The sequence below is a fragment of the Drosophila innubila genome, chromosome X, assembly GCF_004354385.1.
Source record: "Drosophila innubila isolate TH190305 chromosome X, UK_Dinn_1.0, whole genome shotgun sequence".
NCBI lineage: Eukaryota > Metazoa > Arthropoda > Insecta > Diptera > Drosophilidae > Drosophila > Drosophila innubila.
Genome location: NC_047626.1, coordinates 24,583,353 through 24,597,195, shown reverse-complemented (window position 1 = coordinate 24,597,195; position 13,843 = coordinate 24,583,353). Strand labels below are relative to the sequence as shown.

The following is a 13,843-nucleotide window of genomic DNA, read 5'->3' as shown; positions in this document are numbered from 1 at the left end:
TTCATTTCACTAGCATTGAAAAAAGTAGTGCTAATGAAATTTCATTTCACTAGCATTGAAAAAAGTAGTGCTAGTGAAATCGTCATTTCACTAGCATTGAAAAAAGTAGTGCTAGTGAAAAATTATTTAATTGGCATTAAATTAAAAATTTTTCGTTGGCATTAAGTAATGCCAATGAAAACCCATTTTAATTAGCATTGAAAATAATTTTTTTGGAAATTAAAAAAAAAAATAGAAAAATTTGGAAAATTGTTTTTCCAATAGCTTTTCCGATATTTATCCGATAGTCTTATCCGATATTTTTATCCGATATTTTTATCCGATATTTTTATCCGATATTTTTATCCGATATTTTTATCCGATATTTTTTATCCGATATTTTTTATCCGATATTTTTATCCGATATTTTTATCCGATATTTTTAAAAATATCGGATAAAAATATCGGAAAAAATATCGGAAAAAATATCGGATAAAAATATCGGAAAAAATATCGGATAAAAATATCGGAAAAAATATCGGAAAAAATATCGGAAAAAATATCGGATAAAAATATCGGATAAAAATATCGGATAAAAATATCGGAAAAAATATCGGATAAAAATATCGGATAAAAATATCGGATAAAAATATCGGATAAAAATATCGGAAAAAATATCGGAAAACAATTTTCCAAATTTTTCTATTTTTTTTTAATTTCCAAAAAAATTATTTTCAATGCTAATTAAAATGGGTTTTCATTGGCATTATATAACAAATTTTAATTTAATGCCAATTAAATAATTTTTAGCACTACTTTCAATGCTAGTGAAATGACGATTTTCTACACTTTCAATGCTAGTGAAATGAAATTTCATTAGCACTACTTTTTTCAATGCTAGTTAAATGACGATTTCACTAGCACTACTTTTTTTAATGCTAGTGAAATGACGATTTCATTAAAAAAGTAGTTAATTAGGAACAACTCTGCCAAATGGTCATATTGCTTGTTTTAGTACTCAATTACAAAGTAAAAGAAATAAATTAAATTTAAACATTTAATGTGTCACTAGCTTTTAAATTGTTCTTATAATTTGGATATGAAATTTTCTATGTCGATTTGTAGGCGGTTAAGGGGCGTGGCCGAATTTTGAAACAAACTTGTTTTGCTTGCAATATAGAGGAACCCACATACAAAGTTTGGTGTCTCTAGCTCTTATAGTCTCTGAGATTTAGGCGCTCATACAGACAGACAGACGGACATTGCTATATCGACTTGGCTATTGATGCTGATCAAGAATATATATACTTTATAGGGTCTGCCACGCCTCCTTTTGCCTGCTACGCATATATTCTTTAAAACAAATCCAATAGACCCCTGTACTTTTTTTAAGTACGGGGTCTAACAATAAAAATAATAGCAACAACAAGCTGTATTTGCAACACAGCAGGCCAACAATTGGACCGCATAAATACTATAACTAAAATTGTACAATATTTAAAGTATAGTAACGGTAATATAGACACATAAATATATTTTTCGCAATATATAAAAGAATTTATGTCTGATTTGAATGATTGACAATATGCGTGTGAAGAGCGTAGGAATTTTTATGAATTTCCATTTTATGATGTAGCTAAGATGACATTTACCCAATTTGGTGGAAAACTGTTATACTACGAGTATATATTTTTGCTCTTCATTTAAATGGTTTTATTTAGAAAGATTTTTCCCAAGAATAAGCAACACCTGTTGCTTCGATTTTGCAAAATTTATCCCCCATTAGCACATGTCTGTATTTCATAATTATGCAATAGTTTATTGTTCTTTGCTTATTTGTTTTTAGTTAATGTATATCTAGGGTTTAATAAAATAACACGTAAAATTTTTTAAAAAAAAATAATATTTTTTTTAATTATAATAAAATGTATGTATTATAGTAATAGTTGGAGTTTCTTACCTTAAGTATACATTTCACGTCAAACCGTAATTTTAAACAAAATTTCCACTTTATCTTATTGAAAAGCTATTGTTTAAGTCTATTCAATATTATTGCCAGGGTATATTTGATTCGGTGCTGAATATAGTTGTCTCACATTTTTATCGTATTTTTTCTCAATTTTGTATTGCAACTTTTTTGTATGTGATACGTAAATACTGATAGGGTCTCTTTTATAAAAATGCATAAAAAATGCAATATGCGAGTATTTGCGCAGGCGAATGCTTCATTCTTGTAAAAATTTATAAATAGGTTTGAGGCCCAGAGAGCTGCTCAGAGCTGAGAGAGCAGGGTCGGTCCATGGGAATTGCATATGATGGCATATACATAAGTAAATTATTTTCATCTGGGATTTTTTCTTATGAGCACAATTAGTCTGTGCGAAAAGGTTGAATAAACTATTTGTTAGGCCTACACTGCGCCCAATCTCTGGGCTCTACAGGATTATTATGGTACTCGGCCAACCCCCAGCAACAACGACAACAACAGCAACAACAGCAGCAGCAGTAGCAACAACGAAAACAACAACAACGAAACGCATCATTTATTTAGCAATATTATTTGTCATATTGTTGTTCCCATTGAGCACACACGAGGTGAGCCGTGACCTGTGCAAGGGGTCAGATGATGATACTTCTGATTGTGCCAATTCCCCTGAAGCTGTGTCGGCGGGCATACGTAAGGTTACTTCACGACGAGCCGTTAAAACTAAATTTAAATTCCATAAAATCGAGCGCATGGATGAGGACAATGCTGACGATGATAATGAGGATGGCAATAATTCAGAGAATGTGGTAAATGATGAGCAATCGGAACAGAATGATGAGCCAAATTCAGCTGGGAATGATAATGATGATGACGAGGGTGATGGTGATGGGGATGGGGATGGGGATGATAACGATGACAATGATGACAATGATGATAACGATAACGATAACGACACGGAAGCGGAAACCGAAGATGGCGATGGCGATGGGGAAGAGGAGGAAGAGAAACCATCACTTTTCAGTCGAATTCTGACCATTTTTACAAGTGATGCCGCAAATGAGACAGCAACAGAGCGTGCGAAAGTGAAAGAGAAAGATAAAGCGATAGCGAAAGAGAGTCAATCGCAATATCCGAATATTATTAACTGGTTCCATTGGCTGATCGATCAAACTGGCGACGACGCCGTTCAAGTAGGCAAAAAAAAAGATAAGCAGAAATTAATCAAAAGCGACATTGATTGGCTTACATATTTTAAACGTTGGCCGTTCAACAGCATTTTCCCGGAGACACCGGAAAGTAAAGACCGTAACCGGGAGCGGGAGCGGACCAAGGGCAAACAGCAGCAACAACAGAAACAGGAGGCGGGGAGAGCGACAAGTGCGGCATCAAGGCATCAACAGTCCAAGAGCGAGGAGTACATGGAGCTACTCATCCACTCGCTGCCGGCGTTCATTGGGAATGTGGCGCAAGTGAAGAGCGGCGAGTGTCATCAGCAATTGGAGCTGCTGCATCAACAGTTGAGATCCCACAAATTATGGTCGTTGCAGAGTACGTGTAATTTTAGCCCTTGACATTCTCTTACTTTGTCTACCCGTTACTCGTAGAGTACAAGAGTGTATTTTATAACTCAAAAGACACTATTTTTACTATACAATATATTTTTTTTGTATCTGGGGTATTTAAAGAGCGTCGTATCGTTGTATTTGTGTGAAAATACTAGACCTGACAACAACAATTTGTACTGAAATATTCTACACAACATTGCCAGATCCAGACCCCTGACTACAAAAAAGTATTTTAAAGTTACACAAAGTGTAAAATAACATATGTTAATAACATAGCATAAACGATATTTTATTTTATATTTGCTTGAAATGTCTGTCTCTAAGAGACCTGAAAATATTATTTAAAATCAAAACAACTGTTGCAATGAATCTATAGGCTTACGCCTTTAAAAAAGCTGTTCAATATTTTCTCTAGTAAATTTATGAATACCTAATTGTGTTGAACTTTAATATCCTGTGTACTTCATGAGAAACAGTTTATCTTTTCACTGTAAAGTTGTACTGAATTAAGCATATTTAGGAGGGTTGGAAAACCCCTCAAAATATCATAATTCTTGATCACTTGGATCTGATAGAGCAACCAAATTTAACACACAGACTTCTATTAACCCCATGCTGATCAAATTTAAATTTTTACCACGCTCCCTTCCATATACTCTCATACTTTTTTTCGAATTGGAGTATCCACTTTTATCATTATCAATCATTACCATAAGTCAGGATCAAGATCGGATAAATATAATGATAATTAATTTTCTTATGTATATTGTATTTTTGTGAGATACGATTTAAAAAGAAAATTATAGTTTTAATTACACTAGGCAACAACCCAAATATGAATTGAACCAAACCGACTTTTTTGGATAGATATGGAGCCCTAAAAGACGAAAAACATTTTTTTTTCTATGGCAGAGTTTTTTTTAGAATTTTTTAAAATTTTGATATTTTTTTCTTGCCGTTTTTTTGAGGTGCGCTGTACTTTTCCTAAAAGCTAATAAATATATGTGTAGTTCATCCACACACAGTCTAAGGTTTAAGAGCTATTAATGTTTGAGCAATTGTAGTGCTCGATGCGACTGGTAAAATCGGGGCCGGACTTTTACGTGGCAACATTAACCAGTTTGGTGACTTTGACCAATGCACCCAAGTGTCCACATCCATGAAGGCAACAAAACCGGCAAAGGCGACGCGTGTGCACGGCAAGTATTGCCTGGCCCAGATTGAGATGCGTTCGACGACAAATGAGCTTAAGGATCCACTACACTTGCTACATGGACGTGGCCTATGGCACGCACACTTAAAGAACGTAGGTACAGGATCTCGTTGGAGCAGAAGTTCCATCTAATTTGGGACTTACTTTCAGCCGAAGCACTTTGCGCCACGCTACAGCATTGCCAACTGGGGCATCTGTGTGCCACACGGCTGTTCCGCCCACGTGGTGCACACCATTATAGAAACGAGTCTGCGTCCTTATAACGACACGGGAATTGAGTTCCACATCGATGTGCGGGACGAGCACTGCACCACAAAGCGGAGAAAGAACTTTATGAAGCTACTCTCCAAGGATAATAACTTGGCTATGGGCATGTGAGTAAACCAGGGAATCAGGGAATAATACCAGAACAGCTTTTTCTTTCTGTATTTATATAATTTGCAATAGATTAAAAAATAATTTCCCAAATTAAGTAAGACTTATTACGATAAAATACATACATACATAATAATACCATTTACACTAATAAAAAAGGACTGGATTGTAAAATCAGTATTGGTCTTAAATATATTGATTTGCAAGTCAAAATGCCAAAAAATATTTTTAAAAAATCACTGCGGACGGCAGTCCGCGCTAGTGACGAAAGCAGCACGAAGGGTGCGATTAAGTATTACAGCTAAAATGTTTTCTCTATTTTTAAAAATGTTTGGTTTTCTGTACCCTAAGGTTTGGTTCGAACCTAGGTAAAATTTAATATTTTCTTGATTTCTTAAGCCGTTAAAATTGTTTAATAAAGGGCAAGCTAGACTGGAAGCGAAACGACCGTTCGTTAGTTTATTTATATGGTCTAAATAGCCCTTAAGAAAGTAATAATATTAAATCAATCAATTTAATGAAGTCTTTAATAATAACACAATAAGAACAAATCAGGGAGTTTATGTAATTTTTCTTTTTCCAACCCTATCCTAATACAACCATTGTAAAATATAATTAATAGATGATCTTTTTCTATACAGTTTTGGCATTGCCACCCTTGGATTCGCCTGTGTCTTGTCCATTGTCTGGGAGCATTGGGATTGGATTAGCAGCAAACTATTGCGCCTGAACAATTTCAACAATTCCGAGTCGACAAAGTCAGAGTCTTTGGAGACTGATGAAGCAGACCGAACGGAGGAAGTGAATGAGAGTGAAATCTCTCCAACTGAAAAGGAGCAGGAGGAGAACTCTCCGGCTTTACATTTGAGAATCCTGAACGCATTCTCGCCGCATCGCACCTGGAAATCGCTGGTGTCCCTAGAAAGTCCGGATATCGAGTTTCCCCTAATTCATTTACTCAAAATATTGGCCACATTCATGATCTATGTGAATCTCAAGTTCATCATGGCCGGACACTTGCCCATAACAAACCGGGATGCATTTGTCGGTACCGTCAATCGCTACTGGAGCCTTGCGTACCGTGTTCCTTTGCTCTACAGCGATTTGTTGCTCCTGCTGAGCGGTTTCCTGGTTGCCCATAAGCTATCTCAGGAAATGGAGACCACTTGTCGTTTGAGTTTCCTTAAGAATGTCGCCACCAAAGCCTGTCGTTATGTGCCCAGCATTCTGGCTGTACTTGGCTTTCAAACATGGATATTACCCCACTTGGGCGCTGGTCCACTCTGGAATCTTCTGGTGGGCGAGAATGCGCGACTCTGTGAGGAGAATATGTGGCGTAGTGCACTGAGTGTTCAAAATACCGCCGATTTGGAAGAGATGGTAAGAGTTATCTTTTGACTATCGAAGGAGATAGAGAAGATCCCTCAGAAAGAAATATTCCCAAAGACAAGTAAATCAATGAGTTTTATGAGTTTTCAAATCGTTAATTCTCCGATCAATCTGTGACCAGCTGTCTCAGTTGAAAGAAGCTAAGGTTCCCTGAGATAGGAATTTTCCTCAAATCAACTAGTTAGATCCATATCACGTACATTTCATGACAGATTTCTGTATGTAAATATTGTTAATGAACTCGAAAACTTTACTTGAGCTATTTGATAGAATCGAGTATAAGATCTCTTCACATATTTTACACAGTTGCTGACAGACTAATGATACCCTCCACGTAGCGATATAATAAAAGGTAATCCTCATATAAGTATTCCTTTCATTTTAGTGCTCACCACTCTCAGTACAACTTTCACTGGACGTGCAACTATACTTTTTGGGTGCACTGGTCGTGTGGCTCTACTTCACCGATCCGGAGGCTGGATTTTTCCTCTGCGGCGCCTTTCATGCCATATCCGTGGCGGCGCGTTATTCGCGCACCCAACGCGATCACCTGGCACCATCCATATTCCACGGCATTCAGTGTGTAGCCAACAGAATTTATTTGAATTCAATGTTAATGATCTTAAACTCCCATTCCGTAGTGTCAGCAAATTCTATCGTACTGCGAATCTGATTTACTCATCACCAATCACTCGAGCCACCACATATCTGTTGGGCATTGGGGCCGGATTGTTGTTTCGGAGTGAATCGGGAATCTTTCGGATTGCGCCACGTTTCAGGCGAACGGGATGGGTCCTCGCCATGATGGCCATAGTCTGGTGCTTTTGGTCACCAGCATCGGGTATACGGAGCAAGTACGTCTACAAATCGAGCGATGCCGCTGCCTACCTGGCTTGGAGTCCATTGATACTTGGCCTAGGCATTGGTTGGTCCATTCTTATGGCTCCATTCGATAAAAGTATGGTGCAACGCTTTCCAAATGTTGCCCGAACAGTGCTTCTTCTGTCACGTATTGAAATACCCCTGCAATTGGCCAGCTATGTGGTGGTTCTATGGAATACAGCAAGTGTGAAGGAGCCACATCAATTTCTTATGTCCGATTTGGTAAGTATATTCATGTAGTTTCCTTCAAGACATTAATATATGGCCCATCTTTGCACAGATTAACCTGCAGGAAGTTCTGTGTATTGTGTTTTTCGCAATTATCGTAGCTTTCCTTATTGATTTTCCTGCCCAAGAGATAGGACTTCTGATACTTGATTTCAACTTTAGTGACCCTCTGCTACCGAACATTAAGGATAATCCAGCTGAAAATCCATCCAATGAGGAGAGCTCTGATCCTAAATCTGATTCGCCAGAACCAACTGATTCGATTTGGCCCTCTGAATCGGATCCAGAAGATGAGAAATCCTCCGAGTAATGTAATGTTTAAATTACAATTATTTAATCTTTTTATAATTATTTCCATATTAAAGATTGTAACGAATTGAAAATCGAAATATTGCAAAAGAGACTTTGTATTCACAAATTGATAATCTCTAAATACTGACACATCGCAGTTATATATAAATTGAGATTGATGATTGTCGACTAGTGGCTACCCTGTACCCAGTTGTGAAAATATATCTTTACTTTATAGAGATATCTTTTAAGAAATATGAATCTATTGCTGTCGACTTATTTTAGTACATCATTATATGACTGTGGTTACGTACACAATTAAGTACCTTTCAAGTTTATTGTATAAATTGCAAAATTAGAGCAAATACTTCATAGAAATGCATACGCTGCTTCGCAGCAGGTAACTACAATAATCCTAAACCTATTAGTCTTTGGCACAAGCCTGTAGGTGGCGATTGGGGTTGCGATTGCGTTTATAGTTGTGATGTCGAATAAACTGCATTTTGTTGCAGTGTATTACGCTTTATCTTTAACTTTCCGCTGACGCAGTGTCTGGGAATCTGAGGCCTTGTCAATGGACTTGTCCAGCATTAAATCATCAGCGTTATCCCCAACATCGGCAATGTCGAACTTCTCATCCAGGAAACTAGACTCCTCCTCATCGCGCAAACTGCTCGTGCTGGAGAGTATCACACTGCTGGCTTTGCTCTGCAACTGGTTCGTGAAGCGGGCGTATCGGATTTGCAAACTGTGGAGCCAGGTGGCATCTGACCAGTGGTACCAGCTGAGCAGAAAAACGACCAATATAAAGAATAGATTGGTGCTAATGGCTGAAAAGGGAGTACACACAATAAATACCAATTTAGTTGTTATTTTCTATAAAAGCAAAAAGATTTTATACCCTTGCAGAGCCCTGTATTCAGTTTTCTACTGATCGTTTGGTTAGAGTAACACAATAAATCACAATCTCAAGAAACAACTAAATGTATGATAATGTAGTCTATATTTAGTCAGTACGTATAAGAAAATACCAAATACACAAAGTGTAAGATGGGTTGAAACCATGATCAAAATGATATTCTGCTTGAAAATTGTTTAAGTTTTGATAAAGTTATGAGAGTTCGTAGTTGCTCCGACTTTGGAACTAGCAAAATTTTTGTATCAAGAATCAAGTTCAAAGTGTTGTTTTACGCCAATTACGATATAAAGACGTGATAAAAAGTAAAAGATTGAGATGAAAAATTTGCAATTTTCAAAATTCTAAACGCCTTTTAATGCATTACACATTTCAGCACAAAATTAGAATAACCTCTGCAAGGGTATAATGATCAATCATTGATTCAGTTAAATCAGAACTTACCCACAATGGCTGAGACCACGGGCCAGTTAAACATGATGTACCGTAGACCAGTAAAATCAGCTTCGATATGCAATGTTACCGTATAGAATTGTATCTTTTGTGACTGTATTTCGACATAGACATCGGTTATGGGATGTTGTCGCTCCTCCAAATACCGTGAGAATATTTCTACCGGCACCTTTTGGAACTCCTCCTTCCAGCCGAGCACATAGAGTGGACTCAGCGCCCACGTCGAGATCATGCGTATCAATGGCGAACGGTAGCGCATCATTGCTGATCGACATGAGTGTCCACGGAGCATAGAATCATAGTCGCGCATCTCAGCACAGACCATAAACATGCCCAGCTCAAGATTTTGCGGTGATTCGGGCATATCAATGTTGACAATGACCTTGTACGCCTGTCCCACCATCAGCAATTGTTGTTTCTTCGTTAACGACACGTGGGCGTGGGGAAAGGTGCAGGGTGTGCTGGTCTCCAAGCATGTTCTATGAATAAATCACATACAATACAATGTACAATTCGCTCTCATGCCATCAGGTGGCATACGTCAGTCGAGTGTGCTCGACTGTTTGATACTCGGTACCCAGTCTCATACATTTACACATTAAAACAAGCAGTGTTGCCATTTAAGCTATTAAGTTAATAAGTTTAGCCAAAAGTCTGGCTGTTTTTTTTAAATGTTTGAACAATTTTATGAGAAAACGCCCGTTAACTTTAATATACCTATTTAGCCAAGAGCAGCTCGTTAAGAGTAATTTAAAGAATAGAGTGAATTTAAACAAGTGGGAAAGGCTATAGTCGAGATCCCGACCATAGGATACCCGTTACTTATTTCAATATTTTAAAGTACTTTAAAGATATAACTTGTATTACTTTGAAAACATTAATTCGTCATAACTGTCGTCTACTTGTCCGATCTTGATGCGATTCAGTGGGACGGCGTGGCAAAAATTTAAAATTTTAAAAAAAAGTTTGGTATCTCTATCTCTTGTAGTACTGAGATCTACGCACTCACATGGACGGACGGACGGACAGACACACATTGCTCAATCGACTCGGCTGTTGATTCTGAACAAGAATATATATACTTTATGGGGTCGGAGATGCCTCCTTCTCCCTGTTACATACATTCCAACGAACACATTATACCCTTTAACTTAATTTTTAAATAGCGGGTATAAAAAGTTAAATTGTATTTTAGGTCCTAAATTTTTTGTAATGTCATGTCGGAATAAATTCCGAGTCCGGTAGATTTGTCGAAAAACGTTTTATTTTTTTTTTTTTTTGTAACTGAATTGTTGCCAAAAAAAAAATTGTACACATTTTATTTTAAAACAGATGTGTTTTTCAATTTATTTTCTTATTTAAAAAACGTTTCTTATGGTTATTAAAGCAAGTTAAAAAACAAATAATGAGATCTATTTGGTTTTAATATTTTTTAATAAAATACCAATACGAAATTTTTTATCTCTGACAAAACAATTACTTGGCATACTGTATAACTTTATGGGGTCGAATCTGCTTGACCATAAACTTATTAACGCCTTGTACCATTTAGATACCGGGTCTAAATACTCACTTGAACTGCATGTGGACGGGTCGCGTGTGCGATATTGGCGGCATGTAGACATAGTAGAAGGCGGCATATATAAATACGGCTAACCAAATGATCAACACAACGGCAAATGCAATCAATCCTAAGCGTAATACAAGCTCCCGCACTGTGTCCACTTTTTCATCAGCTTTGCTTCGAAAACGATCGTAGACATTTAGCGTTAAGTTAACAGCCGGACGCACAAAGAAGCGGCGACCCAGACCAAGTGGATCGAAGCAGAAAATTATGAAACGCAAGAGGAAATTCATGTTGCGATTCCGGCGACCGTATCAACGACTGTGTCCGTTCACAAACTGATCGACAGCTATTAAATACATCGATTGTAACACACTACTAACACTGATATAATTGGATTGCTTATCGGCAATGATGGCAATTGCCGGATTTGCATTGTATGAAGTTCAAACTTTGAACGCTCGACGAAGCGCTATCATTATCAGTTGTTAACAACTTGCAAGTCTAATCAATTCGGAGCTACGCTGATTCACTCACTTGCACGTAGTGATGGCACTATCGATCATATGGTACACATTAATCGATTATTTTGTCTCAATTCACGATTTAATTTCTATTGGCACTGAAAAAAGGAACAGGTTTATCACCACGCGCCTGTCCAAGCTACTGTTCCTCAATTGCCCATTAAATAAATAAAAAAAATTCATTTCTGTGCACTTTTATCTTTCATTGTTATTTGTTGTTGGGATTAAATGACAGTTGCCCTACACATTCATATGTAAAAATATCAAAAATTGGTGCAAATTTAAATATTTTGCATTTAAACGATTATTGTAATTTTTCTGCGATTAATTGTGATTAATAATGGCTCGGCTTAAATTAATCATATGATTTAATAATCGATAAATGAAATTTTTTGCCATCACTACATATGTTTTATCGAAAGTCTGATCAATTCGATAGATATGAAAAATGCATCTTTTAATTCATCAATAAATTGGTTTAAATTTATGAGAAATGATTTGTGTTTTGCATTTTGTGAAAATACAGTGCTGATATATTTCTTAAACATCTATGCTCTGCAATCGATATATCGATACCAATGTGTGGTGAGTAGTTCAATCGAACTTAATTTACTTGTGAACCAAACACATTGAGTGAAACATTTAAATAAATGTACAATGCAGTAAACAACAGCAGAGTCGTTCAAGTAAACAACGAACAATTAGTTTAAACTAAAGTACGCTTAATGCTTTAAGTGAAACATGAGTATATGTTAAAATTGTGCGTCAAACGACGGTCATAAAAGTGAAGTAAAAACCAGACAGAGACAAGACCATGAGTAACTACCGATACCATGGTGGTGGTGGGGGCGGAGGCGGTGGATACTATGGCATCGAAGTGCGTGACATGCATCAGCGTATATCGTATCCACATCAATTTACATTCGTTAGCTCCTGCGTAAAGTACATGATATTTATGCTAAATTTAATATTCTGGCTATTTGGTGGACTGCTTTTGGGTATCGGTATATATGCCTTTATGGACAAATGGAATGATGCCAATGGCTGGGTGAAGCTGGAAAACATTTACGATGTTGTACTCAACATATCTCTAGTCATGATCATTGCAGGCATTGTCATATTTGTAGTTAGTTTTGCTGGCTGCTTGGGTGCACTGCGCGAAAATACTCATCTGCTCAAGTTCTACTCGAGGTGCCTGTTGATTTTCTTTCTGATGGAAATGGTCATAGGTAAACAGAGATTGAAATTGCAAATATCACGAAATTAGGGTTGTTGATAAAAATAATAAAAATATTTACAGCAATTCTAATTATAATATATTGATTGTGCACTATTTTTTGATAACAAAATAATTTATTGATATTTTTTAAATTATCAGCAACCCTAGAGAGGATCATTAACATTACCCAGCATTCAGTAACATAAATACCATCATATTATTTTATAGCTATCATCTGCTTTGTCTTTCCACAAAATATGAACTCATTCGTGGAATATCAGTTCACTGATAAAATCATACACTCTTATCGCGATGATCCCGATCTACAGAATTTTATTGATTTTGCACAAAAAGAGTTTCAGTGCTGTGGTCTGAGCACTGCCGGCTATCAGGATTGGGCTAAAAACGAATACTTTAACTGCTCATCGCCATCGGTGGAAAAGTGTGGCGTGCCATACAGTTGCTGCATCAATGCAACCGATATTAGCTCGGGACTGGTTAACATTATGTGCGGCTATGAAGTGCAGGAACATTCTGTTGCAGCTGCCAGTAAACTGATCTGGACCAGTGGCTGCATTGAGATCGTTCGCGTCTGGGCAGAGCGAAATCTCTATACAATTGCTGGCATTGCTCTGGGAATCGCTCTTATACAATTGTTGGTCATATACTTGGCCAAGACTTTGGAAGGACAAATCGAATTGCAAAAGTCGCGCTGGGCAACGTAAACACAGCGATATGCATACGTGTATTACTCGGACAAACTTATTTGACAAATCATTATGAAATAAGCATACAGGAATCAAAATACTCTATTATTTTTTTTAAGCTCTTGCAGCATTATTTTGAAATTATTTCTTATCTCATTCGTTCAGTACGCGCTTTATAAAGCCAATATACACATGTATTTTCTTTGACATTGTTGATGTATGTATTTGAATTTACTTATTTGTAAAAAAAAAAAAAGAAATTAAATCTATTATCTGCAACTGCACAACACATTTGCGGTTCAAAAGTTATCAGCTTAAAGACTCGATATAAGCAAAAGACTCGCATATTTCTTGAATATTTAAATACATATTCTTCGCGAACAATCCCAATATTTTTATAAACTAAACTAAGGATGTAATTAAAAACGAAAAAGTTTGTAAGTTATTTTTGGTTTTTAGAAGTCTGAACTAAATGTATGTTTCATATGTTGTATGTATGTATGTTTATGAGCTGATAGCAATAATATAATTTACTTATGCATTTAAGAATA

General features: G+C 36.6%; 3 protein-coding genes across 3 annotated transcripts; 2 read left to right on the top strand and 1 right to left on the bottom strand.

The window, feature by feature from the left end:
• Positions 1–2,527: 2,527 nt before the first annotated feature.
• LOC117788764 (nose resistant to fluoxetine protein 6-like) lies at positions 2,528–8,039 on the top strand. Its single transcript, XM_034627631.1, has 7 exons — positions 2,528–3,514; positions 4,596–4,837; positions 4,895–5,118; positions 5,761–6,499; positions 6,894–7,087; positions 7,150–7,612; positions 7,671–8,039. Exons 1-7 carry the CDS (start codon positions 2,716–2,718, stop codon positions 7,926–7,928), a joined length of 2,919 nt encoding a protein of 972 aa, XP_034483522.1. The 5' UTR covers positions 2,528–2,715; the 3' UTR covers positions 7,929–8,039.
• Positions 8,040–8,159: 120 nt separating this feature from the next.
• Positions 8,160–11,291, bottom strand: LOC117788774 (seipin). The gene is made up of 3 exons (XM_034627640.1): positions 10,852–11,291; positions 9,270–9,757; positions 8,160–8,739 (listed from the first exon to the last, which is right to left on the bottom strand). The coding sequence occupies exons 1-3, from the start codon at positions 11,133–11,135 to the stop codon at positions 8,426–8,428; spliced, it is 1,086 nt and encodes a 361-aa protein (XP_034483531.1). The 5' UTR covers positions 11,136–11,291; the 3' UTR covers positions 8,160–8,425.
• Positions 11,292–11,973: 682 nt separating this feature from the next.
• LOC117785066 (tetraspanin-33-like) lies at positions 11,974–13,676 on the top strand. Its single transcript, XM_034622957.1, has 2 exons — positions 11,974–12,595; positions 12,814–13,676. Exons 1-2 carry the CDS (start codon positions 12,181–12,183, stop codon positions 13,308–13,310), a joined length of 912 nt encoding a protein of 303 aa, XP_034478848.1. The 5' UTR covers positions 11,974–12,180; the 3' UTR covers positions 13,311–13,676.
• The last annotated feature ends 167 nt before the right edge of the window (positions 13,677–13,843 follow it).